The sequence below is a fragment of the Seriola lalandi genome, unplaced genomic scaffold (assembly GCF_002814215.2).
Source record: "Seriola lalandi dorsalis isolate HSWRI2012SDOR001 ecotype SW California unplaced genomic scaffold, Sedor1 jcf7180002054866, whole genome shotgun sequence".
In the NCBI taxonomy this organism is placed as follows: Eukaryota; Metazoa; Chordata; class Actinopteri; order Carangiformes; family Carangidae; genus Seriola; species Seriola lalandi.
Genome location: NW_019525419.1, coordinates 312274 through 337719, shown reverse-complemented (window position 1 = coordinate 337719; position 25446 = coordinate 312274). Strand labels below are relative to the sequence as shown.

Below are 25446 nucleotides of genomic sequence, written 5' to 3'. Positions count from 1 at the left end.
CCTCGAGAGACATTCATTCTAAAATGAAACAGAACTCCCTCGAGGGAAAGGATATGCTCAAAGACTGCACTGAATTGCCCGCTTCAATTTTGATGGTATTGCTTTACATTTGAATACATTTAAACATCTCAATGCACTTTATAACAATATAGAAATAAGCACATTTCTGTCAAGTATTGCAAGATAAATATAGGCATTTTGCAAATATTTCAGTGGCTATTTCTTTATCTCTGACCTTGCCATCCAGGTTTGCAAATAGGCTTGACATCAATATGCACAGCCACATCCTCCTTAGCTCTCTTCTGACCACAGTCAAAGGCTGTCACCATTATCTTGTAGCTCTGCTGCTTGTCATAGCTCAGTCGCTCTGTATTTCTGATGTTACCTAAAGGAAAGAAATCAAAGAGGAAATATGATTATGATTATCCACCGACAAGAAAAATAAACTTTTATGCTATTTGTTCATAATAAAGTGAGAAACATTTGCTGCTGAGCAATAATTGAAAGTGACGTTGCATTAAAGAAACTGCTCCTTGAAAACAAAAGCTTTTGTACTCACTGAAGCCTTTTACTGAAAACTCAAGGTCCAGCAACCTTGTGTAGCATTTTAATATCAAAGCCTCACTGTAAACAGTTGATGTAAAATTGTAATGATAGATTATCTTTGCCTACCACCAGGGTAGCAGTGTAAGGACAGTGTGAGATGGACAGGATGCTGCAGGCCTGAGGATTTGCCTCGAGTAGAGCCACTAGATCATGTCATATACTGAGGTTACTATTGCTCAATAGTGCAACCCTCTGCCGGCTAACAAATGTGTTAGCAAACAGTGCTGAATACTGCAGTTATTTACCGTAAAATAAAGTATTACCTTTCACACTGATAATTTGCCTGTTTGAATATTGTCAAATTCTGCTGCTGAAGTCAAGAGGAAAAACTACAAAATTTCATAAATGCATAAATAATTTGGTTGAAGGAAACAATGCTTGATGGTTGCACAGTATGTGGGACTAAACACTGTGAGAAACTTTATTCGCTAGCTTTAGAGAACTGGTTGTACACCAATTACTTCAATCCCCACTGACATCTAAAAGGAATGGTGACTCCATTTTTCCACTGAGATGATTAGTTAGTTGAAGGGCTGCTTGCAGATTTCATTTTAATGTGTGAACTTGCTGGAGCAGCATAGGATACCATGGGCATGTGGGTTTGTTTTGTGAGACTGGAAAGCACGATTTGAACAGTGGGAACGGATGAGTTTCTCTTAGTAATATAAATAACGCCTTAAGACAATATATGTAATGATTTGGTGCTATGTGAGTAAAATTTAATTGAATTAAACCCAAAGTTTCGCTAAGTAATAGACTAATCTTATGAGACTGGCCTCAGGTGGAGTGAGGTCTACTCAACTGTAGCCACCACACTTAGGACTGGATATTTATCAAAAGCAGACAACACACAGACATATACACAAATGTGTACACAGAGAGAGAGAGAGAGAGAGAGAGAGAGAGAGAGAGAGAGAGAGAGAGAGAGGGAGAGAGGGAGAGAGGGGCCAAGAGATTTTAGTAAATGTATGTCAGTGTGTGTGTGTGGTAGCCAACAAGCACAAAAAATATTAAGGCCTCATGACTCACAGGTGATTACACCCTGGAAATGCTGGTGCAACAATCCTAAAGTATGCTTTATCGACTGAGCTAAATGTTAACAAAGCAGCAGTGAGGTTCATTCAGTCTATATCGCTGTCACAAAATGGCAGCTACAGAGTGAGTTGCTGGTTGCAACTGATGCTGTTTGTCTCGGAGTCCGTCAAAGCAAAAAAATAAAACAGGACTCAAAGCTTTTCTAGTTGATGAACATTATTTATCTGTGAGACTTCCATACAGATGTTCTTTAAGATAAACTAAAGGCTTCAAAACAAAGTCATATTCTTATTTTGTCAAAGATTTATTGAGACAGTCACTGCCATCGCAGTCGGTCCCCGGAACTACAAAGGCAACTGAAGCTATTTTTGTTGTTTGCATCTGTAGTCTTGATTGTATGAAAAACTGTCACTATGATTGCTGTCAGAGAGAAGAGGAGAGGAGAAGTGACCAGAGAAAAAGAGAAGAAAAGAGAGAAAAAGTCCAGAGGAGAGGAGGTGCAGTGAGCACTGAGGAAATCAGTTCAGAGCACAGCAGTACAGAACAAAAAAAGCTGAGCTTGAAATGTCAGAGGGAGAAAGGCAAGGAGGTCAGAGTCAGACAGTTCCTACAAAAATCTCCTACAGTGACAATTTGATCCGCAGCTGGTGAGAACAACTGCAACAGTAAAAGCACTTGATATCAACCATTTCCCGTTTTCAACATTTGCCATTTAGATTTGACAGGACATTTTCATTTCTTGTTTCATTAGCAGGCAACCTTTAGCATCGTCTTCACAAGGGATCTAAGGAGCCCATCTGGATTTAGGATTTTCTTATTCTGTCCATAGTACACATGATGTTCAGTTTACTTGTCACAGTGGGTACATTGGGGGTGGGTGATATGGGCAAAAGATCATATGACAATCTATCCAGAATCATGATCCACAATCTGAATCACGAGTCTCCCCACAGATTTAGTTGAACTCGTGATCACATGACTAGTTGTGCATGTGGTTGCCTGGACACAAAGCCTGTCACTTGTTTCCGCCCTGATTTTACTCTGAAAGCCCTGACTAGAAGTTGTGATTTGTATCTTTCTGCTGCTTTGACACTTCTTTCGGATGTTTGTCGGCTCATCGCTGCTCTTCACCTCACAACCATTTACAGTTTTTTGCTTAGTTCATAGGGAGTATTCATTTTGACAGCGCTGTTATTTAGCCCCGGCTCGTCCCGCCTCGCGTTTCCCTTCCTGCAGGCAAGTCTCTCGTCCCGCAGACAGACTGAAACTCCACTTGGACCTCCATCTTGGACTGCATCTGGTGACGGTTATCAAGTGGAGAACTGGTGCATGTGGCAATACGCCAACCTTGCCGAGGCTGCAGAGCACAACAAGGACTCCTGTTGCCAGCTGCAGTTAGCGGGCTTGCTGTTTATCAGCTAACAATGGGCTGGTTAGCAGCAACTGAACTTTTAATATGAAATATCGAAATATAGCACCTTTTATGTCTATGATTAATGATCATTAGATTGCCCACCCCTATGATTACTACTCAGTCTGTGAACACAGCTACACAATGTCCTCCGAGGGACTGGAAGGAACTTTTCAAAGTTTGAGAAAATAGCCCGCAGTGATGTCATCAAGGCCATATAGGCTTGGCCTCAAGACTTACATTTTTCTATAGACAGTCAAAACTAGAGATGTAGCATTCAAAAAAAAAAAAACATGTAGGCGGCAGGGAGGTTTAATAATAGATGTTATTCAGTTGCATTTTGGGAAATGTAAGATCCAGTGTTCAGGGAGCTCGACACACACTAGAGACAGAAAGTCAGGATATCTCGGCCGCTGCTGCATTGATTTTTATTTTTCTCTCTCTCTTGTGAATTTCTAAACATTACGGAGCTGCATTGCTGAATTGCTGGAGTAGTCCTTTAAACTTTGCATTCAGGCAGAACACAGAGGTCATACATCAGCTGATTGACACAGCCCGTTCAATCCAACAGCAACTTTACTAAAAGCAAGGGGGGGGGGGGGGGGCAGCTGAATGACAAGTGAAAGCATTGATCTCTTCTAAAGAGGGATAAGAGGTTCCTCATGGTGACACAGCTCACTTGTGGTTACAGGATGAGTATATTCTATAATCAGTAGTGGGAATACAAAACGCATTTCTTCACATCACAAAAGGGTAACACAGAAATATATTTACAAGTTTGCAGTCAATGAAATCTTATCTGGGTCAACAGTAGTCCCTATAGCCTTAACAAGGTATTCATTAAATTACATTCCGAAAATATGAGCAGCTTGTGGGAGCCACTGTTCACATCAGCAGAATAAATCTCTCACTTGGCATCCTGAAATGCAGGAGCATCTACACGCACAGAATAACTGTACAGTAGCAATACAATTAACTCTGCTTGCAGAAGAGCACGTGCGTAGTTGATCTAAAACTCATTTAAAATGATCTTCAAAGTGAGTGTTTCAACAAGTTAATTACTACAGAATATGTTATCAAATCAAAAGAGATTCAATCAGACTCAATTTGACTGTAGCAACTGCACAAACAAGATCTGAACTCTAAACCCTTACTGATTCAGGGCCAGTTTATTATCATCACTCAAAAAAGAAAGCGCTGAATCCATTTAGTCTTAATTTACGGTCTCTTTTAAAAATTTTACCCCATGTCTGACAGCAGAGATACACACTGCAGCACAGCTCGTTTACTTCTCTATTTTATTTTGCACTTCCCTCACAAAAGGACCATTGCTCTATAAAGTAGGTCTAACCACTGTGTTGTGTCTTGCAGTTTCTCCCAGACAATATCATTGTGCCTGGGAGAAGTTCAAATCAAATGGGGCAGACCTCTGTAAAAATACAGTGAAAATAAGACCAGGAGGCCAAATTCAAAAACCAAATAATAAATAAGACCCTGGGAGAGACAAAGAAAGCAGTGTGTGCCTCTGTCTGATCTATTGGTAGAGTTCAACATACACAAAGCCCTCCAGTCTCCGTTCAGTTTGGATTACGCTGCACTCAGATCAGCACAGTGTAGCTGTGGAAGCTCAGGGAGAAGTCGGCACAAAGCCCAAAGCTGAAATTTTATATAGACAGATATGCTCAGAATAGCTCTCAATCAGAAATGAAATACAATCCACCCGTCAACTAGGACTGGTGTAAAGCCACAAATGAACGCAAGAAAAACTGAAAAAAGAAATAATAAAAGAAGAGACTGCCACAGCTGAAGGTGGATCTTTGTCAAATAACTTTTGAGCTATGCACTGATAAAAAGCTAGGCCTGCTTGACAGATCACAACATTATAGCAACATAAAGAGGGATCAGCCATAGTTGTCTGCTTTCTCCTTCCTCTTCATACTGCAATCCTTAAACCGCATTCACATTATTCCATAAGTAGATGATTAGTGCAGTTGTTACCGACAGAATTCTCCAGAATCCAGAGTTTTTCAAATACAAGACTTACTCTGATAAAACCAGCCTCCATAACATGTTTTTACACACTGGTTTCGAGTTAACTGTCTGCTCCACGAGTCATCTGAGCGTTGGCTCTCTCATGTCTATCTTTGGTACAGACTCGACCGTGTTCACGTGAGGCTCAGCTGGCTGCAATCATAGAAAGAATATATACAAATTCAGCCGAGGAATGGCTTTTTCCTTTCATCACGATATCAACAATGCTGTTTGTGTTCAGGTGAGGCAAGGACAGGACCACTGTACGTCTATTCCAAATTACATGTCTCTAGTAGGGTTCAAATGTGTACGTGTGTACACATGATTCTCCATAAAACAGCTTTTTTTTTAATTTTATATTGTCTCAATTAAGAAAACAACATCAGCACCAAGTCCATTTAGCAGCTGCTGATGTTCAAACTGAGATTTTCTTTTTTCCCCCCCTCCATGTTGGCTTGGATGCAGAGGTTGAAAGTTCATTCTTCACTGTGGCAACCAGTATTTGAAAATCTCATCACAAGCTCCGTTTAGTAGCTGCTCTGGATTTGTTTTGTTTTATTTTCTGACAATCTTGTAAAAGCAACGGGGGTTAACAATGTGGTACTTCCGCTACTGTCAAACAAATATGCTTATTAAAAGTTAGTAAAATTGAACCAATTAACGCAATCCAATTAAATTAGATTTTAAAATTTCATATTTTGGCCAATGAAAAATTGCATCTTTATTTGATAAAGGTATAAGGTTGTGTTAAATTATTTGGGTTAAAAAGAAAGTGTGTTATTTTGGTATAAATTGAGGTAAATTTGTGATTTTATGGTATAGTCAATGGCTCATAACCTGCAGTTGTGTATAGGTGTTACATGAATGATGGCCCTTCAGTGTAATTAAATTAGATGAAAATCCAGACACTTCTATCTCTCGCACTGCTATCCTAGTTTCCCCATCTCTCTCAGACCCATACATCACTCCTAATCACATCACCATCAGCAATTATAACTACGGCCTAGTCCCCCGCTCTGCAGAGCCAGACACAAACACATACACACACACACACACTTACCATTGCGGTCTATGGCAAATGGCGTCCCTGCAGTGACAATTTCATAGTTGCAGATCTGGCTGTATTGTGGTGAACAGTCCTGGTCCCATGCTTCCACCTGTAATAATGTAATGTGACATCCAGTTCACTCCCAGGCCATCAGCAACAGCTGCAACACTAAAACAACTACAGACAATTACAATACCCCACATTTTTACCTGGATGATTTCTGTGGCTCTTTTAGACAATGTTAACTTGTGCATGGAATCACAGTTTTTATTTGTTTTAACTCTTAACTCTATTCTTTTCTTTAACAAAACACTAACAAAGAGGACAATATTAGGTACGATAATAATGATAATAAATATAAAAAAAAACTAAATATGCATTCACTGGAAATTCTAATATCTATATACCTGCAGAATGCTGTCGTAGATCTTGCCCTCTATTACTGACGCCTTGTACAGTGGCTCCCGAAACACAGGCGAGAACTCATTAACGTCATCTACCTGGATGTGAACCACCGCCCTGAGTGAAGGAGGGAATGGAAGACAGAAGAAAGAGGGAGGGAGCACGGTGGGGAAAAGGACAGAGGGATGCAAAGAAATTGAAGTGGAGATGATTGATGGAGAAAAGGTAACATAAGGACACAGGGAAAGAATAGATGGATGGAGGAAGGGAGAGAGGAGAGACGGAAAAAAACCCGTAAGTCATTAGAGATGATTAAAATTAATTAAGACCTATTTCACTGTTTATTTTAAGAACACCAGTTAGTTGAAGGCGGAGGAAAATTAAAAGAAAACAGTTCCTTACTGTGCTTAGATGGAAAATAGATTTATTCCTGGAGAAAGCAGCTGAAAAGAGCTGATTAAAAAGGTACACACATGAGGTCGTGTTTGTTAGTATTTCTTTGTGAAATGTGTTTCCCTTATTATCTACAACTTAAATTTAACAGGCCTGTCTACTGACACAGACTCGTCTTGAAAAGCTAGATTATTTTTCAAGGTTCAAATTTTTTCCCTTCCCTCCTACTCTGATGTCTCATCCGCTGGGAGAAACTGCTGAAGATATTAACTTGGCACTCCAATAACATTTGTGCACTAAAGTATATAAATGAAGCAATAATTCAGATGTATCATGAAGTTTTCTTCACTGGTGACCTTCTCTGACAACAACTCGCGGTGCATCTGAGGAAGCACATCTGGCTAATTAATGACATTAGCTTAATGAGGCCTATTTAGAATGTCATGCAGTGATAATGTCACACACACACACATACACACGCACGCACGCACACGCGCGCGCACACACGCACACACATAACACTGTGTGGCATTCATCTTCCACCAGAGAAAATTTATCACAGATCCCTGAGCTGATAAATTTCCCTCTCTTTCTCTGTTTAGTACCGAGCCTGCAGCAGCCTATTTCAGCAGCTCCTCGTCTCTGACTGAAGGACCAGAGGGTTTGATTTGCTGCTGTCCGTGCTGGTCTGCCTGTCTGTCAATCTCGTTCACATAGCACTGCCACGCACACGTATACGGACACACATTATACTGATGGGCCATTAGGGGGGACATATCCTGAGAGCAGAACTGCAAGTCTCAGCTGTCACTTCTTCAGAGCTGAGGCATAAAAGAAAATGAAAAAAGAAAAGAGATAAAATAGAAACAGCAAAGACAAGATCTAATTATAATAAAGTTATTTTTCCTCCTAACGTTGAGCGATGAGCAAGTTATGAAGGAACCACATGGAGCATGTTGGTATTTTTTACTTTTAAATTAATTTAAAGTTAGGGAAAAGATGAATGATGTAAAGGTAAATATTCAAATGAATACAACTAAAGCTACATTTAGTTGTAGTGTGTCTGTACTTTAGTCTCTAACTGCTGATTGAGGTTGTATTTCAAAGTGATGTTACGCAAATACCCCATACTGCATTAGTGAGGCTCAACTTAACTTCCTCTCTAGGCTTTTTCTCTTTGATAACTTAATGTAACTCATTTGTGCAGCCGCCTTTGTTACTTTGATTTAAATACTTTGAAGTTAATATTTGTTTCGTATGTAATGTTACTGATATTTTGTCTGCCCGCTGTGAATCTGAGTTACAATGGCAGCTGCACAAGTGAGTCATGCTTAAATAAATAATAATTAGCAGTATGTGACAGTTTTAATACAAGGTCTGACAATCAGAGTGTTTTTGTCTTTTCAGAAGCATTAAAACACTTTCAGACACAAACAGGCCAGATAGTCACCGCCTGCGTGTTGGAGAATGCCTAAAGCTTTTGAGAACAAATGTCAACAAACAGACACTGACCGAAAGACAAGGATTATTTGCTTAACAAGAACCTACAGCTGTCACGCTCACTCCAGTTTATTCCTTGTGCTCCTGATTGCTGATCAGCCTGTACACTAGCAAGACATTTGCTCATCAGCTCAGCAGGACGTCTGGGGGTCCGGGGTGTTCATCCACCCTTCGCCACATCGTTGTTTCAGCCACTTTGATATCACACGTCCGGGCCACTGTGTATTCTAAGCTTTATCTCTCGTGTAATCTCAGACCTAATCCTTTTCTCCTTGTGCTTCAGGATCACTGCATGCCCGCCTGCTTACCTGCTCATCTCTCTGCCTGCCCTCCACGCTCACAATATTGCCCACAATCCAAACCAGCTCACCCTCCCTCAACCCTCCGCCTCGCCTGCCTGCTCCCCCTCAGTTCATCTCCCTGACTGCTGGTCATTCATCCAGCCCCACTCACTGCCCCCCCCCCCCGCCAGACACCATAAACCGTCTTATTTTACTCAAACTCAGAGTCAGCGTCTGATGTTTGGTTTCACCCGTTGATTGTAATAATAACCTCCATAATATTAGATTTAAGTAAGATTTATTGAACAATATAAGCTCACACAAAAAGGTTTAGTGAATTGAAGTGAAGCTATTGTGCTATTTTGTACAGCTCTCTGTAAATAGTTTTTTTTTTCTTTTTCCACTTTTTAAATGTTAACAGGTAGAAGTTGTTGGGGTTTTTTGTTTTTTTTTGTCTTTTTCCCTGTAAGTGTAAATTCTACCAGTATTTTGCTGATCTCTGTGGGTTATGACTGTTGGTCAGTTAAAAACAATATGAAGCCATCACCTTGGGCTTTAGGAAAGTGTGATTTTGAAAATAATGCCACATTATTTGTCAGTGAAAATATTTGTTAGTTGTAGCTTTAGCAGAAACCAAATGTCCCTGTTTAGGTGGTAAAAAAACAAGTTTAAGTCTACTGTCTTTATCTTCACACTGTATATATAATATATAAACACACATTGCTTGACTCACTTGTGGGATTTCTTCCAGTCAGCACCGCTGGGTCCGGCCCCACAGTCGTAGGCCTGGATTATAAAGGTGTACTCTTTCTGGATCTCACAATCCACAGAGCCACTGGCCCTCAGGACTCCCTCTCCCGATGTGCGATTCAACACCACCGCCTCAAATGGAACATCCTGACCATAGATCTTGAAGGCACAAATCTCCCCTAAAAAGGCAAGTAAAGAAAGGTATAATTGATTTGGTTACTTTTGCAGTCACACCGGTCGGTGCTCAGGCCCTAAATAATAGTAATAATAATAATAATAATAATAATAATTCAAACTAAGCAAGACAAACAAAAACTGTGTGAAGATATTCAGAGAGAAGGGGAGAGACAAACATCAAGTGAAAATTGTAATTGAATCTTTTACCCCAGAGAAAAGAGAAATGAGCCACATGAGTTCTAAAGAAGAAAAGGCACAACTCCGGAAAACATCAGAAACATAATGGGCTTCAACACGTCTTTTCTCCAGCAGAGATTGTGGTCTCTGGGTGCTTAATATGGAGACAGTCACACAACACAATGAGAGATAAAGTCTGAGCCTGCACTTAATTTCAGGCAGACACAGTGGGAACAAACAAACACTGAAAAAAATAGATTTTTTCATTCACTCATTTCTTTGCCTCCAAGTTGGCGACAGCCACGGTCGGAGGCATTATGTTCTCAGAGTGTCCAGTCGTCCCATTCTCATGAGCCTAATAACTCAGGAACGCCTTGAGGGAGTTTCTATGGAGGGAATATCCACTTCGACTCAAGGATGAACTGATTAGAATTTGGTGGTAAAAGGTCACAGGTCAAGGACACTGTGACCTCACAAAGCACGCTAAGGAATTCATAAGCTAATTATGACACAATTTCACACAAATGTCTAATAGGATAAAATGATGAAGTGATTACATTTTATATCCAAAGGGTCAAAGGTCAACTTCACTTTGACATCATGATGTTGTGCAAAAACACTTTGTTAGCCATTCAATGCTCTGACTCAGGAACAGAAGGGCAGGTTATGACCACACTTCTTATTTGGTCAGACACTGAATTGGTCACAGTAATCTTTGGTGTGTGTGGTGATTGAATGGATCTTTTGTGCTGCCCGGTTGAAGATGTGTGTGGCAGCGGCACACACCTCCCAAATGCTGGTATTACCTGTGGGCATGTAATTCTAGTTCTTTCACTACACCGTTTGTAAAATCTTATTTTTTTGGTTTGTATGTTTCTTCCTTTTTTCCTTTAAACCAAGCAGCAGCACTGTGGGTAAGGAAGTAACAACTAACAATACGCACTACTGACATTTACTTTACAGCACGGTTATCACTTCAAATTTTAGTCTCAGTGTCATTTCTGGACACAGTGAACTTTGTCAGCATGAGTTGCTCACAGAAACACAGAAACGGCTCCTGGGGTGTAGTTTAGAGAAAGATAATTTCTGATACGTGTCAAACTGTGCCAGCTGAACAACAACAAAAAAAAAAAAAAACAGAACAGAAAATAAATTTGTCATGTCCACAGAGTGTTTCACCATACACACCGAGTGTTTTGTGTTTGCCTAACGTGTGCGTGTGCGTCTGTGTGTAGATCTGGTTGTGAGTCTCGAAAACATCTGCGGAGTTCATTCTCTGCTCAAGTGTTCATTTCAGGGATTTGGTAAAGCTCCTTGCAGAGGGAACAAAAAGCTGCAGCACTCTGACCCTGTGCTGGCTTATATCTCTCAGAACATAGTGGGACACAGCGGAAACAAAAAGCTACCGTGCCATGGGAATTCTGCTTGTGTGCTCAAACCCCACTAACAAATACAAAGACAAAGTTCCCTTGTCACTGGCTTCTCTTCACTTATGTGCCTCTCGTCTTCGTGTCCCACTGTCACGCGCACAGTCTTTCCACTTATTCTCTCACTCTGACTTCCTTTTGAACTGATTCAACTTTTCAAATCCCCTCCTTGGTGAAATAATGATGCTGCCAAACACAGTGGGCTTCAAGGTTCGATCCTCAACCAATTTTCAAGATGCCGCACACTCGCATTTGTCCCGTGAAGCTGTTATCGAAATAAAAAGGTCCCCACTACGACAGTGGGACGCGATGTGTGCATACAGAAAACGAATAATAAACACAACGGGTGGTATGGAAGAGGGGTGATAAACACATGCTTGATCCTGCCTGCACATTCACACATTTAAACACACAAGCTGAGCAAATATGGTCTTAGATGGGACCAAAGAGAACGGAAACTGGTTTGAAAATACCAATGATTGTAATATACTGCTGCAGCCCTTTATGCATAAACCTTGACTTAGTGGTGGAGAGCAGGAAAAGGTAGTTCCACTTAACAGTTTGGGGTTGGATGTAAATCCATTTTCCGCTCCATCTGTTGTGGCAAAAGCATTTTTCTGGATTACATTTTACAGGGGAGCGTAACAGAGTCATGGAGGGGAGGAAAGCTAGAGAGAGCAATAGAAGAGGAGGCAGAGAGAGATGAGGAGGAATGTGATGTGCCAATGTATATGTAAATGGTAATGACAGAGATTTCAGATTCCTACTGTGTCAGCAAATGTGTTTTTCTCACCAGCCCCAACAGAGGGAACACTATAATTTAACCCTGTTGCGGTGTATGGATGGAATGAAGTCTAATCTTTTGGCCTATGTGTCATGAGGGAAAGGGGTCGCTTTTCAAAGTAAATATCAAATCGCATAGATTTTTGCCTCGGGGAGTTGGCCTGTTGCCAGGGCAGATTGCAAGTAAAGTGGAAGAGTCAGCGAAAAATGGCTCAATAATAACAATCATCTAAAATAGATGGTACTCCACGGAAAGCTCGAGCAGCATAAAGTGCATCGACAGAAAATGTCAAACTGTCAGGGAACATGTATTTCACAGGATGTTTAATTGCCAATATAAAAGGAAAAGTACAAGATGGATACAATTAACGAGAAAATGATGCTCCATGAGCTAGCACGTTATCACAAGGAGCTGAAACAAATTAATGTATTCCTACCATAAGTAACAGGAGTTGACGGAGCATTTCATTTCTTATGAGTTTTTTCTTTCCTCTACTTGTTGGGTTTAACAAATGCTTACACTTTATTTTTAATATCTGTGGCTGTTTTTAAAGGGTAGAAAAAGTGATTTAATCTCATAACTAAGACAAACTGGCTGAATCAGCTTAACATATTTTCCCAAATCCCATTCACATACATATTTTCTATATGGCTCTGACTTTAATATATATCACCTTGTGTTTGTGATTAGTCTTGTCTCATCTTTTAGTGTTTCAAGTTTGTAATTTCAGCTTGTACACCTAATTCTATTGATGTAAGTTTAAAAAAAGAATTGTCAGCAGGTAATCCAAGCCACATAAACTTTTCCAATTTTGCTCACAGTTTGGTCCAAACCGAACTCATTTTCATAGCATTAAAAATGAATTAATACTTCTGGAAAAGTGAAATGAAGTGGAAGGAAAACTAAATTGATTTATGGCAATAATACTAATGAACGCATGAATAATGAACACTTGTAAATTTTACAGAAAGGCACTAGTTTAGAGAATTCAAATCACACTTACATACTTATCAAAAGAAATACTTTAATGAAATATTAATGTATGACAGTTAATGCGCTGCTCTGCATGGAGACAGTACTTCTGAACTGATTATACTTCTGAATTTTCTCCCGACTTCTCTTCACTGTGTTTTATACTTGGAATTGTTCTGTATGAAATTAGTCTACGGTTTTCAAGATGCTGCCCGTCATAATTCAGGACTTAAATTTATTAAGGAGTGATTAATTTAGCTGCTGCTCGACACAGATGTTATTCTTGAGCTCATGTTAAACCTACAAGTACCTAAAACAAGCACACACAGAACAAATAAGAAGAAAAGACACAGGAATCTGCAAATATCGGAATATAGGAAGCGGCAAAGTGGCAGATTTTGGTTTGAAACCATCGTTGTGAGAACATTTTGGCCAGTCCTCACAACTTCAAAGAGCTTTTTGAAGGTGAAGACTTGGTTAAGCTTAGAGTAAGGGGGTAGGAAATGTATTATGTCGATGAGCGTCCTCACAGCTAAGTTAAGACAGGAATGTTTGTGGGTTAGATTTGCTTTCTAATTTGAACATCACGCCGTTTGTATCAAACCACACACAAAGAACATCAGTGTTCATGAAGAAAGTCTAGACTCATAAACATCAACAGAAACAGCATTTAAACAAAATGTGTTATTTTTGGTTCTAATAATAATTGAATGTGAACTATTGTCCAAATGGCAAAGAATGAAATTTAAGCTACAGAAGGGTTTGACAGCTGTATATCGGTCGAAATGTACTGTGAAGATGAGTAACCCGCAATTAAACCATTATAGAAGTCAGAACAGGATGTAATAGATGGGCTGAATAAATGACTTGAAATGACAGGGCTGATCTTTGCAACACAATGAATAGAAAATACTGTAACTACACCACCATGCTCATTGAAATGAAAGCAAGAAGCACTATATAAAGACCCTGACACACAGACATCACATGGAGCCCGGCATAAAAGGTTCAGGACCTGTGATTTACATTTTATGTCCTCGCCTTCGACTGGAGATCTTTGAGCGATTGTCCCCCTGATGTCAAGAAGACAATTATGTAAAACAGACAGGCTGCCTGAGTCCTCTGGGCTAAAGGAAGGAACAATTGTGTTTATGAAAGAATATGTCATACTGTCCAGTAATGTAACCCACTGGTAAAAATTGGTGGAAACAAATCTAGAGTGACAAGCTAACACTTCACTAATAAATGCCCTAGAAGAAGATCACTCTTCTCTAGATTTCAGTCATTAACAATCTGATGCGTCACCTTGCATCATGAGGTGCAAGCAAAACTCAAGGAGTGACTTCACAAGTACTGAAAGCCTCATGTGAACCACTTCCTCAGTCGAGCCTCAACAGAGAAACCGAAAATTCAATCATGTTAATTCCTCTTCTTAATAAAACACTGTTGTGACTCCATCTGGTGTGTATGTGCCTGTTTTCTGTGTGTGTGTGTGTGTGTGTGTGTGTGTGTGTGTGTGTCTCTGTGTAGAGCATTAGACACAAAAGCTTCAGTATCAAGATTTGAAAGTGTGTATGTGTGTATGTGTGTGGGTGAGTGGGGTGGGGGGCAGGAGGCTGTAAGACCTTGATTAAAGTGAGTTTCTGAGCAGACAGACTATCAGGCGGTTTTAAGCCCTTATTCCTTCACTCTCCTCCCCTCAGTGCTGAGCTCACACTCACCCCTGTTCCTCTCGTTTAATTAATGACTGGATTACACTTCATCCCACTACTGACCCAAAGATACACCCTTACTCTTTGACACAAACACACGCACACAATACAACAGTGAGACAGTGTGTGTATACAGACTTATACGAGGATTTCACACATTATGCACAGAGAGAGCTACACACAAATACACACTAAGGATAAAAAATGACAATCATTTTGAGGGTAAAGGGCTTCATTACAATGTCTCAGATTTTAATAAGACTTTATCGACTCGGCTTTTGGTTTGCTCTGTGTTTTTTATTCAATGCTGAAAGTGAGAAAAAGGCTGTAGTCTAAAAATGTCACCAGATCCTTTGTAGGGGTTTGTTTTTGCAGCTTTAGTGCTTTTCAGTGTAGACATAAGAGATTTCATTAAAAAAAGATTTCATCATGAAGAAGAACCTTGCTCTAAATTACCTAGTGGCATATGGAGCACATGGCTGTGTATGACTGAGCAAACAAGGTAATGTGTTCTAAGTCTTCTGCTATAGAGCCTGAATCACTCCAGCTGTCGGCACTAACTTCTTGGTAAAAAGGAAAATTAGAGTGGAGAACCAACTACTTTGCCTGACTGAATGTGTTTTCACGCCACACTCAAGCTGTGCTTTTATGGAAGTTATGTTTAGGCTCCTGCTGTTCCATCTACACTGAGTTACCAGTTTTAGTAGGTACACGCATACAGTCGAATGCTATCCAATACATACAGGAGGAAGAATATCAAAAACACCTGTCAGTGTACTGCAGTGCAATACCACATCACAAGTGTCAAACTACCTTGGAGTTTGACACTTGTGTCAACACCTCTCCGGCTCAGTGTCAAACTGATCTTTTTAAGCATCACAGGGGCAGGTGTTATTGCATTTGATCACTTCGGATCGTGCAGCCTCGGTGACACTTGAAACTCAGTGTACACTGGGCATTGGTGTTATCTAGCCATGCAGGCGAAGAGACAATCAAGTTGTTTGTGCTCCACTGTATGATGGATTTCATTTGTCCAGTAATTCAGGTAAATTTGTTCACACACAAGGTACAAACAACTTTTTTGTTTGCTTGTTATAATTGTCTGTAACTGTGACGCGTAATTTAGTTTTTTGTTTAAATAGTACTAATTTCAAATAAAAATGTCAGGACAACTATCACCTCCTGCATGACTCCCATTTTTATTGGTGGATTTTTGGATTTCACTTTTTAACCTAGTAAGGCTCAACTACTTGTTCATAATTTGTGGTTGCAGTGTCTTTTGCATCCCAGTTGTACATCTCAAGCGTTATATAAAATTTTAAGGTTGTAATGTTAAATACAATTCACGATTCAGTGCACACTGAAGGCCCTCTGTGTCGATGACAAAGTGCCATACAAATAAATTTGCCTTGCCTTGCTTTGCTTTCAGTGCTAAGAGTTTATATGAAGGTTAAACATTTGTATCAGTGTATGGATAACACATCTACTTTAAAATGCCTTTATAATAAATTTGCTCTTATATGAAAATTAATTACACAAGCTGGATATTAGAAAAAAATCTCCTCTCCCACTACTTTTACAGTACAGCTCGGATTTTATGGGAGTATTGTTAGAAAAGGACGATGCTAGGGACGTAGGGGAGGATGAAGACAAACAAGGGTTCACGGCCTTCCCTAAGCCCTTCTCCTGTTGGCTTTAATGGGTTTTTCTCTGTACTGTGTCAAGGTTTTTGGTGAGGACACGATGAGGACACTGACTGGCGAGCAGTTAACTCGAGGATAAGTTGTCAGATGTCGGTGGTGGCAGTGTAGATTTGTCACAGCCTGATGTGTGGCTTAAATCTTCACTCAAAGCTTCACTTACAACAAAGGATCTTAAAAAACGGGGTGGGGTGGGGGGGGGGGGTCAATGCGAGAAGGAAAACACATTGATAAGATAGCCATGCCACTGAGTTAAATTCAAAAGCATCTATTTGATCTGTTCAGTTCTGCATGTGCACCCACAAACTCATCCATTCTTCAAATGATAACGAATATATATGGTATTGATTGAAAGTATCTGATTGTTTGTTGACGTCCACATATCCACAGAAAAATAAATCCAGAAGAATAGGCAGCCACCGAGCAATTTACAGTCTCTCATAATTGAGCCATAACAGGAAATAACTCCTGACATATCTTATAATGCAAAAATACCCCCATCAATTTTCTCACCTCATTCTCCTCTGATGAAAAACTGCCACTGTAAAGAAATAACTATCTCCATCAATTTCTTTAGAGCCTGTCTGGCACTCTGAAGTGCTATAAGCAGGCTAGTACTCACACAATGCGTAGTGTAGTCTGTGTGAATGGGTGCACGCATTTGTTGACCGGTGCAGCCACAGTGGACTCCCGGTCGGCTAAATAGAGAGACACGAAGGAGCAATTCATCAGAGTCCCGCTGGACTCAGATAGCCGGCCACTTCCTAATTGCATTTGGGAGATTGTCGCACCATCCACATGACCTCAGGGTGACAAATCAACAGCTCACATAGACGAAAAGCACATGCACGCACACAGACACACCCACACAAAACACGCGCACGCACTTTCAGGTTATCTATTCACTCAGGAACCCCGATGACACAGTATAGGGATAGGGAGAATTCAATATCAGAGACAATACACATTTATTCTGCTGGGGGCTTTGGTGGTCTGCAATGCAATTAGTGTTAATTGCAGCTCCTGAAGTTGTGGGATTAGAATTCATCAGATGAACTGTGACTGTCAGTGTTGCCTGTTAATTGAACTGCTCGAAGATGTGACTTAAATGCTGAAGAGGAGAAGGCTGAGAAGCATTTTGGCTTAAGTGTTTAAAGCCAATACCAAGTGGAGTGTTAACAGCTGAAGTCAGACACAACTATGAGCAGTTTAGGTTGCAACTTTTAGAGAGGCTACTTATGACTGAAAGATGATGGGTTTGAGTGCCATGACAAACTGGGAAATAAGCCTTCAGCTGAGTGCTTAACCCCACATCTCTCCACTGAAAATAGGTAAGTAGGAAAAGATAAATGAGGCACTTGGTTGTTTATCAAGTTAAGTGGGAAATTGTGCACATTGTGTGTGTGTGTGTGTGTGTGTGTGTGTGTGAGGGAGAGAGAGGGAAAGAGGGAGAGGGAGAGGGAGAGAGAGAGAGAGAGAGAGAGAGAGAGAGAGAGAGAGAGAGAGAGAGAGAGACTGGCTGAGTGCATCAAAAGTTGTACCACAAAGGCAGCCCAGTTTTTCACTTCAGCAGTTCACAGTGTTAAAAGAAATTCAGAGTATTAATTTAACAATGGGGAAAGTAAACCCCCCAAAACAGGATAAGAACATCAAAGACCTGAGCACTGAGAAAAAACAGCACATAAGAGGTCAAACAGATACAAAGGAGAAGGGCTGAACGATATGCAAGAAAAGAAAATCATATTGCGATTATTTTCGACTTGAGTCACGGTTTTAGTGGGGAGGGTAATTTTTGCATTTTATTTTTACAGAAAAATATGTAAAAATGACAATGATGTGATTTTTGCTGGTGTCTGTACCAAACAAGCATGTACCCTTATGTCTGTAGAATGTGATTTGAAAGCTGGCCATCTCTGTAGCACCACAATGCTTCATTTATAATGCTATGTTGTGACACATTTTATATTTATCAAAAAATTTGCAGCTCCTCTGATTTGGATATTGCACTTGGCCATATTGCAGTTTTGATAATATTTCGATTCATTGTCCAGCCCGACAAAGGAGTGGATTAAGAAGTGAGTGAGAGGAGTAGAGAAGCTGCAAGGGAGATAAAAAATGAGGAAGTATCTAAAATGATAGCTGTGTGTGAGATAACTGATGCCGGTATAAATGGCGCTATCAAAGTCTCAAGTATCTCAGTGTGCTTCCTCTCCTCCTCCTCACCTTCTCCTCCCCAAGTTCCTTATTCCTTCCTCTGTACCAGATTTCACAGCGGTAACCAATTATTCAGCGCTTAACAACAGCACGCAGATACACCGCTCAACCTCGCCCCCCATTTACTCCTGACACGCCTCACCCGCTCTTGTTTCTTCCCTCTTTCTCACCTTCCTGCCCTCCTTCTTCCTTCCACAGTCATCTGCTCTTCGCTGGAACTGACAGTTTACTGCTCTCTGAGGGTCGCCAGTTGAGTTAAATGGTCACTTGAACGAGGGAATTTCACAGTTTGGGGATGGAGGTGAAGGTGGCAGGTTGAGAGCTGCTGGCCAGGGTCGGATGCTCTTAACTGAGGTCTAAGATAAGATGAACTTTAATAATCCCATGGGGGGGAAATTTGTTAATTTGCTACAGGAGCAGAGCAGTCATGGATGATAAGACAGTATACTGGTAGTTTATCAAAGGTCATATATGTAAGAATGTGAAGTAATTTACACGTATTAATCGCTTTTTTTTTTATTACCAATGAACGGATTGTAACGCAATTTAAAAAATGAGACCTTTCCTGACTTTCTCGGTTTTTCTATAAAACAGCCCGTGGACTGATTTCCATGTGAAGGACTTGGGCTAAATTCATGGGAAAATCCAAAGTATGTGACATTTATGCTTGCTCTTGAGAGTCTTGCCTCAAGAGCAACTCTTCCACTACTTCCCCTACAGTGTCAACATTGTGCAACACTAGCTAACATTATCTTAGAAACGAAGTCCGCAAACGACCGGCTTCCAGCACACTTTTTATGTGCTTGGATTTTATGTGCATTATCTCCAGTTACTCATCCCACTCACATCTGTTTCTAACTGACGTTAGTTTAGGATCATCGATAATCAACCCAATGCCAGACACATTCATTACAGTTACGTTACTTGGCGATATAAAAGGTTTATTCTTTTCTGAAACATTAGCGCAACGATTTAGCGAAATGAGAATTGCGATTATGGAAACTGTCATGTCAATAATGAAGTGTGTGAACACGTCTTATTCATAATGGTCTGTCTAGTTCCCTGACTATTAATGTAAAAATCAAGCAAATTTAGCTGTGCTGATATTGCTGAGTCTCTCAGTGAAAGCTAGACTGATGAAGCTGGCTAGCTAGCTAACTGCAAGATATCATGTAAACTCAATGTATTATGCAACAAGAATGGATTAGTTTTACTCAGTGCTTGTTGCGTCGTTGTGAATGATCATTCTTGAAATTCCACAGGAGACAGAACAAAGATCTGCCTCATTAAAATGACCTCACTCTGACTATTCTTTGAAGTCAATCTTCTCTCCTAGTCAATCTTTTCACGCTTAATATCACATATTTCAACCAAATCACACCTCTCCCTAGTGACATATCATCCGGTTTCTTTTCATTCCTACATTTTCGACACCCCTCTCTTGGAGTGCGGGCCAGCGTGGTTCTGAGATAATCACAGACTCTCAGGTACAGCGGGGAGTCTGCATAAGCCTCTGAGCTGGAAATGTCACAGTGGCTCCAACTATGACCTCTGTCGGCTCAGCAGCTCTCTGAGAAGAGGAGGACATGGCCCAGTGGTTTACAGAAGACACACACACACATTTTCTGCCTCGTGGACATGCACCACTGCACACAGAACATACAATCAAGCATGCACTCACTCACACACACACACGCACGCTCACTAACGCACACGGTTGTACACAAACACGCAGAAACAGTGGTATGAGAGGAAGGACTTCTAACTCTATGAAACATGATCAATCTTTTTTTTCAGATTTGTACATACTGTTTATTATAATATTTTTCTTGTAATTGTGCTACTTTGTTTAATTTGGGTTTTAGATGCAAGTCATAAAACACTAACGCAAATACAATGGCTCCAAGTCGATAGTGTCACTGAGGTGCACTGACTTCAGTGTGATGGCTCCTATTAAGTTAACTCTGTCTCCCTAAACCACTGTAACCACATTACATGTATAAACTATTAAGCCTTATATTGCTCAGCTCAAGAAATAACAGTAAGTTTATTTATTCTAGGGATGTTAGATTATGTATGCTGTTTAGATTTTTAAGTCCTCTAAGATGAATTCATTATTTTCATGAAGTAATGGCATAGATATATAGATGCATCTCTATGAATCTGAATCATGGGGACACAAAAACACACTACCTACAGTAATTTAAAAAGTTTTCCTGTCTCCCACTGATGAGTACTACAACTGTGTTTCCTGTCACCTTGACAATTTATGAATGCACGACCGGCAAATTCATTTTGAAAACTGACCCGTTGTCGAGGATCCATGAAACTCTAAAACCCACAGCATACCCGGGATGTGGTTCAAATTAAGTCGTGACAGATATGCACACTGCATATAAATATAAATCACCTTCAAATCAAGAGGATGTCAGACTAGATCTCCATTGGCATGTTATCAAGTCTAAATAGCTAAATAGCCGACTAATAAACCTCTCAATTACGATACAGAGTCCCACTTGTGACACCGCATTGCTGGACTCTTTACAGACTCATGCTTTGAAAGCAAAAAGGAAAAAATGAAACCACAGCATTTAAAGCTACCCTGTGCAGCAACGGTGAAGCAATATTTTTGATGAACTGGTACCTGCATTGTTTCATTTTTGTGTTCTACCAGCGTACAAATAAGTAGAGAATAAGGGCCCTGTGAGTATACAGTATTGGCAGTTTGGTTACTCTTTCAATGAAGGCTAAAATAATGACAATAACATGATGCAGGGAATGTCAGGTCTTTTGTTAAATCTCTCTTAAAGGCACCTTTAAAGCTCTATTTAATAGACTCCAATACAAACAGCAAGGAGTATTGATGTTAGTACTGCATTATCTTAGAAGATTCTCATGGCTAACATTTTACACAAAATAACTGCCTTCTATTAACAAATTCAGCAGAAAAAAGTCCTCCGTCTCACCACCTCCCATACACAAGCACAACATTGAAATGGCCTTTTAGCTCCGGTTTGGCCTATCACTCCTGTTGAGCTTGCTAGATAGTTGACATTTACTTACACTGTCATTTTGCATTAGGCAGGTGGTGCGCACTTATCTTCTGTGAGCTTGTTTGCTCAGAGCAGCTGCCAGTGACTTTACACGGTGTGCCTGAGACCGACAACCCAAAACAATGAGATGAATTAAGCTGCGAGACGCACAGAAAAACAGGCTGGTGTGACACTTCTCGGTGGGGAAGACAGCACTGGCAACCAACCCTTCAACTTTATAGAGAGTCCCTTGATTCTTTGTTGATATTAAGATATTTTTGAATGGATATTTAAGAAAAAAAAAAAGATTTGGTGTTTGCTACTTCAGATGTCAGTGGAGCTGTTATGTCGCTCAGCAGTTTACACAAACAGGCAGAGGTTTGGTTTATCTCCTCGCGAAATCTGTGTACAGACAGCACCATGTGAAACTCAGCAGAAATAAATGTGTCCATTTCTTTTCTCTCTCTCTCTCTCAGCTCTGTGTTTTCTCTCCATTTGTTATGAACACTTGGGTACAGAATAATTTTCACATAATCTATTATAGATGTTTAACTATAGTATCACTTAAAGCAAACACAACATCAATGAAATCTGACAGGTGGCATTTGAGAACCCCAGGAGACCTTTTGAATGCTGACGCACACTTATTAAAATGACATAACTAAACTGTCAGTCAGCAGGCGTGTGGGCTGCGGGGTGACACCACATGCAGCATTCATCAAGAAGGTAAATTCAGAAAAAAAAAAAAAATCTTGAGGAGGTAATGAGCAGTGTAGTTTTGATATGCTGTGGAGGTTAAGATAACCTAATCTGTCATCTTTCATTGATCTCTGTGTGCTAGTTATGTTCGTCACAACAGACGACAGGCAATAGCTCACACACGCGTCGCTGTCATGTTTGATCATTAGTCAGTTCTTCGGCTAAGGGTCAAAAGTTTGAGAACACCTCCATTTTTCCAGCTGTTATTTAGATTTACATAATTTAATGTCTCAGTGTTTCTCAAATTAAAGCACAGAACAAATAAACAATTGGAGATTTAAAAAACGAAAACAAACGAGGACTCATGGGGTGTTCTTGTTTAAATGAATTGAATTTAAAGTTTAAACTCATCCAGCATCTTTCTACAATGCCAATTAAACATTGTGAAGAAAGTTTGTCCCAACACTGTTGCAGAATTTCCCAACAATTGTCTTCCACTCAGTCATCGTCTGGTTGTTTTCTTCTAATGTTTTGGCTCATTATCTTGATGTAGGATGAACCCCTGACCGGCCAGTCCGTCTTCTTTTGTCACTTGCCTTTTTCTCACCATTCTGATGTTGAGAAGAATATACAGTACTTCCTCCAGTAAAGTATTGTCCCAGTAGTGCGTCAGCGGGTGTCGTAACACGGTTTGTTCCAACGCCGCCTTTGTACAGACAGGGGGTTTGTAAGTCATCAAAAAAAATTGGTAGCTGTATCTGTAGCAATTGTTTACATCATTTATTTCCAGTGCTGCAGGAAATCTGCAAGTTAACCAATTTCTCCATCCCTGGAAAAGGCCTGTTTTTATGACATTTTCTTGTACCATTTATTCACTGGACTTGAACTGCTTGAATTTCAATAAAAACTGGGAAAATAGGGGTGTTCTACAACTTTTGACTGGTACTGTAAATGTAAATGTGTGTTTTGTTTGTTTTCAGAGAGAATGGCTCCATTCATTTACACAGATTTGCTACAATGAATTTTAGCACGAAAGTGGAAAAGAACAGGCAGTTTGTGTGCATACCAATGGATTTCATTCCTCGGTATACATTAAGCTGTCACATCTACTGTGTCTATTATGAATACTCAAACAACAGCAGTTTCCAGGTATAGGAACAGTAAATCTGATTGATTGTACTTGACATATACAGTCACATGAAAAAGTGGTGATAATAATGGTCATTTTAACCATTTTTCATTACGTAAATATAATTGATGACCATTTAAAGTCAAAGTGAAAAACAACTCTTATAGTTTAACTTTGTCACATGGTGATATTCGATATATTTGCTGTGTTTTCACTTTGTTGGTAATATAGCCAAATGCCTCACTGACAACCTCTGAGGTTAGTTTCGCTAATCAGATCTTCATAGTGAGGTCATTTATTTTGCTCCGCCACAACAGAATCCGTCACCACACATAATACCCCACCCATATGGACTGTGAGCTGAGAAAATCCTCACCTCGTAGCGACAGCCCCACTTGTGATACAGTTAAATGACACGAAAAGGTCAACAAAAGGTCTTAGAAGGGCAGGAAGGGGCTGGTATTAGACCGTCTTCATCTGTCTGTGCCATGGGAGGTAGGGGAACATTGATATGGGAATTTTCTTTATTCCCTCTTCTCCCTCTCTTTTCACTTTGCCTTTATTCTCACTTACTCTCTCACAATTAGCAGAGACAAAGAAATTCTCAGGGGTGTAACACTAGATAAAACCCTGTGAAAAAATACTAATAACACTACTGGAAATCATAAGAGCAAATTAGTTCAACAACTGCAGTGCTGTAGAGCTCAAGGTTTCATGTGATACATATTCAGTATAAGGACAGCATGTTTTCTTTTATATTAGTTTTTAAGTCTTTTATGAGACTATTTACAACACTGCAGTGAACTGAGTCTTTACTGAACCACTCCCTCTAATTATTAAATTGAAGGAAACATATCAAATTTGTCTTTTATGTCTTTATCCTTTACTGTCTGTCGTCTTACTGGAAGCAGAGCACTCAGTGGGCATTAGATCTATATTTACTTTGAGCTAATATGATTACTATTGTTTTCCGCATCTACACGGGATGAGAGGAGATAAAAATGGCACTTCAGGATTTTTATTTATTTGATTATTTGGATTCCCATCATGGGATATTTGCTTTACGATCATTTGATGATACATGTACACCAATATTCACTCGTCACTTTGCCACATTTCCCTTTAACAGCCGGTGAGGTAAGAGAACATCAGCTTTGAGAGACTTTCGTCAAACTAGTTCAGGGCCGCGGTGATACTGTACTAACATTTTTAAAATACTTAACAGACTTCTTCATACAATACATATGGATTGTGGGTAACTTTTCAAAGTAATTTCCTGCTACGGTGTTCTGCCAGGGAGGGAAATTGAGTCATTTGCAGCTAGTGCACAGTCAGGAGAGTGGCTGTAAGTATATGTTAGCTAGAACTCTGACTTAGTTCTGTTCAACACTTGACTGATGGCCCTCGCTGCCCTCATCCATTACTCTGTCACTTGTTTGAAATTGCCTTTCAAACGTTCTGGCACTTCTGGAAAAGTGAGCACTCCTCTTTTTTGTCTGGCTAGCTGAAAAAAAGGCACGGCGGCAGGTGAGGACACACAATAATCTTATTTCACTTGCACAGCTGTCAGATCCTGTGGGAACACTTCAGAGGTGATCTGGCCCTACAGTGTGATTGGAATACCAAAATGTGAGTAAAACAGAGCGAGCGATGAAATTAGGAAGGGCACTGCCAAAAAAAAAAAAGAAATGCAGACACAATCCTGTGAAAAAAACTAAAACCAGAGAAGACACTCTGGAAATCTGGACATCAGGCAAGCTCTCGTTATACTCCCTCCTTTTGACTGGATGTCAGAAATGATACTGAAATGACCAGTGTAAGTAATTTTTGGATGGAGATGGACGGATCTAGAAAAGTATAGTTATGGATTTCTTTGTGTGCTCCTTTGAATCCAACCATATGACCACTAAATACAGTTTGTGTAATACTGTTTTTAAGTATACGTGTACTGTACACTGCCTGTAAT

The 25446-nt window shown here is 40.1% G+C and overlaps 1 protein-coding gene across 1 annotated transcript in view; it reads right to left on the bottom strand.

The window, feature by feature from the left end:
* Nucleotides 1-25446, bottom strand: part of clstn2a (calsyntenin 2a) — a 141824-nt gene that overhangs the window by 36704 nt on the left and 79674 nt on the right. Inside the window, exons 3-6 of the mRNA XM_023428084.2 lie at nucleotides 9441-9636; nucleotides 6539-6650; nucleotides 6144-6240; nucleotides 236-385 (exon numbers count right to left, since the gene is read on the bottom strand). Coding sequence (XP_023283852.1) covers nucleotides 236-385; nucleotides 6144-6240; nucleotides 6539-6650; nucleotides 9441-9636 — 555 coding nt within the window. The remainder of the gene's footprint in view (nucleotides 1-235; nucleotides 386-6143; nucleotides 6241-6538; nucleotides 6651-9440; nucleotides 9637-25446) is intronic.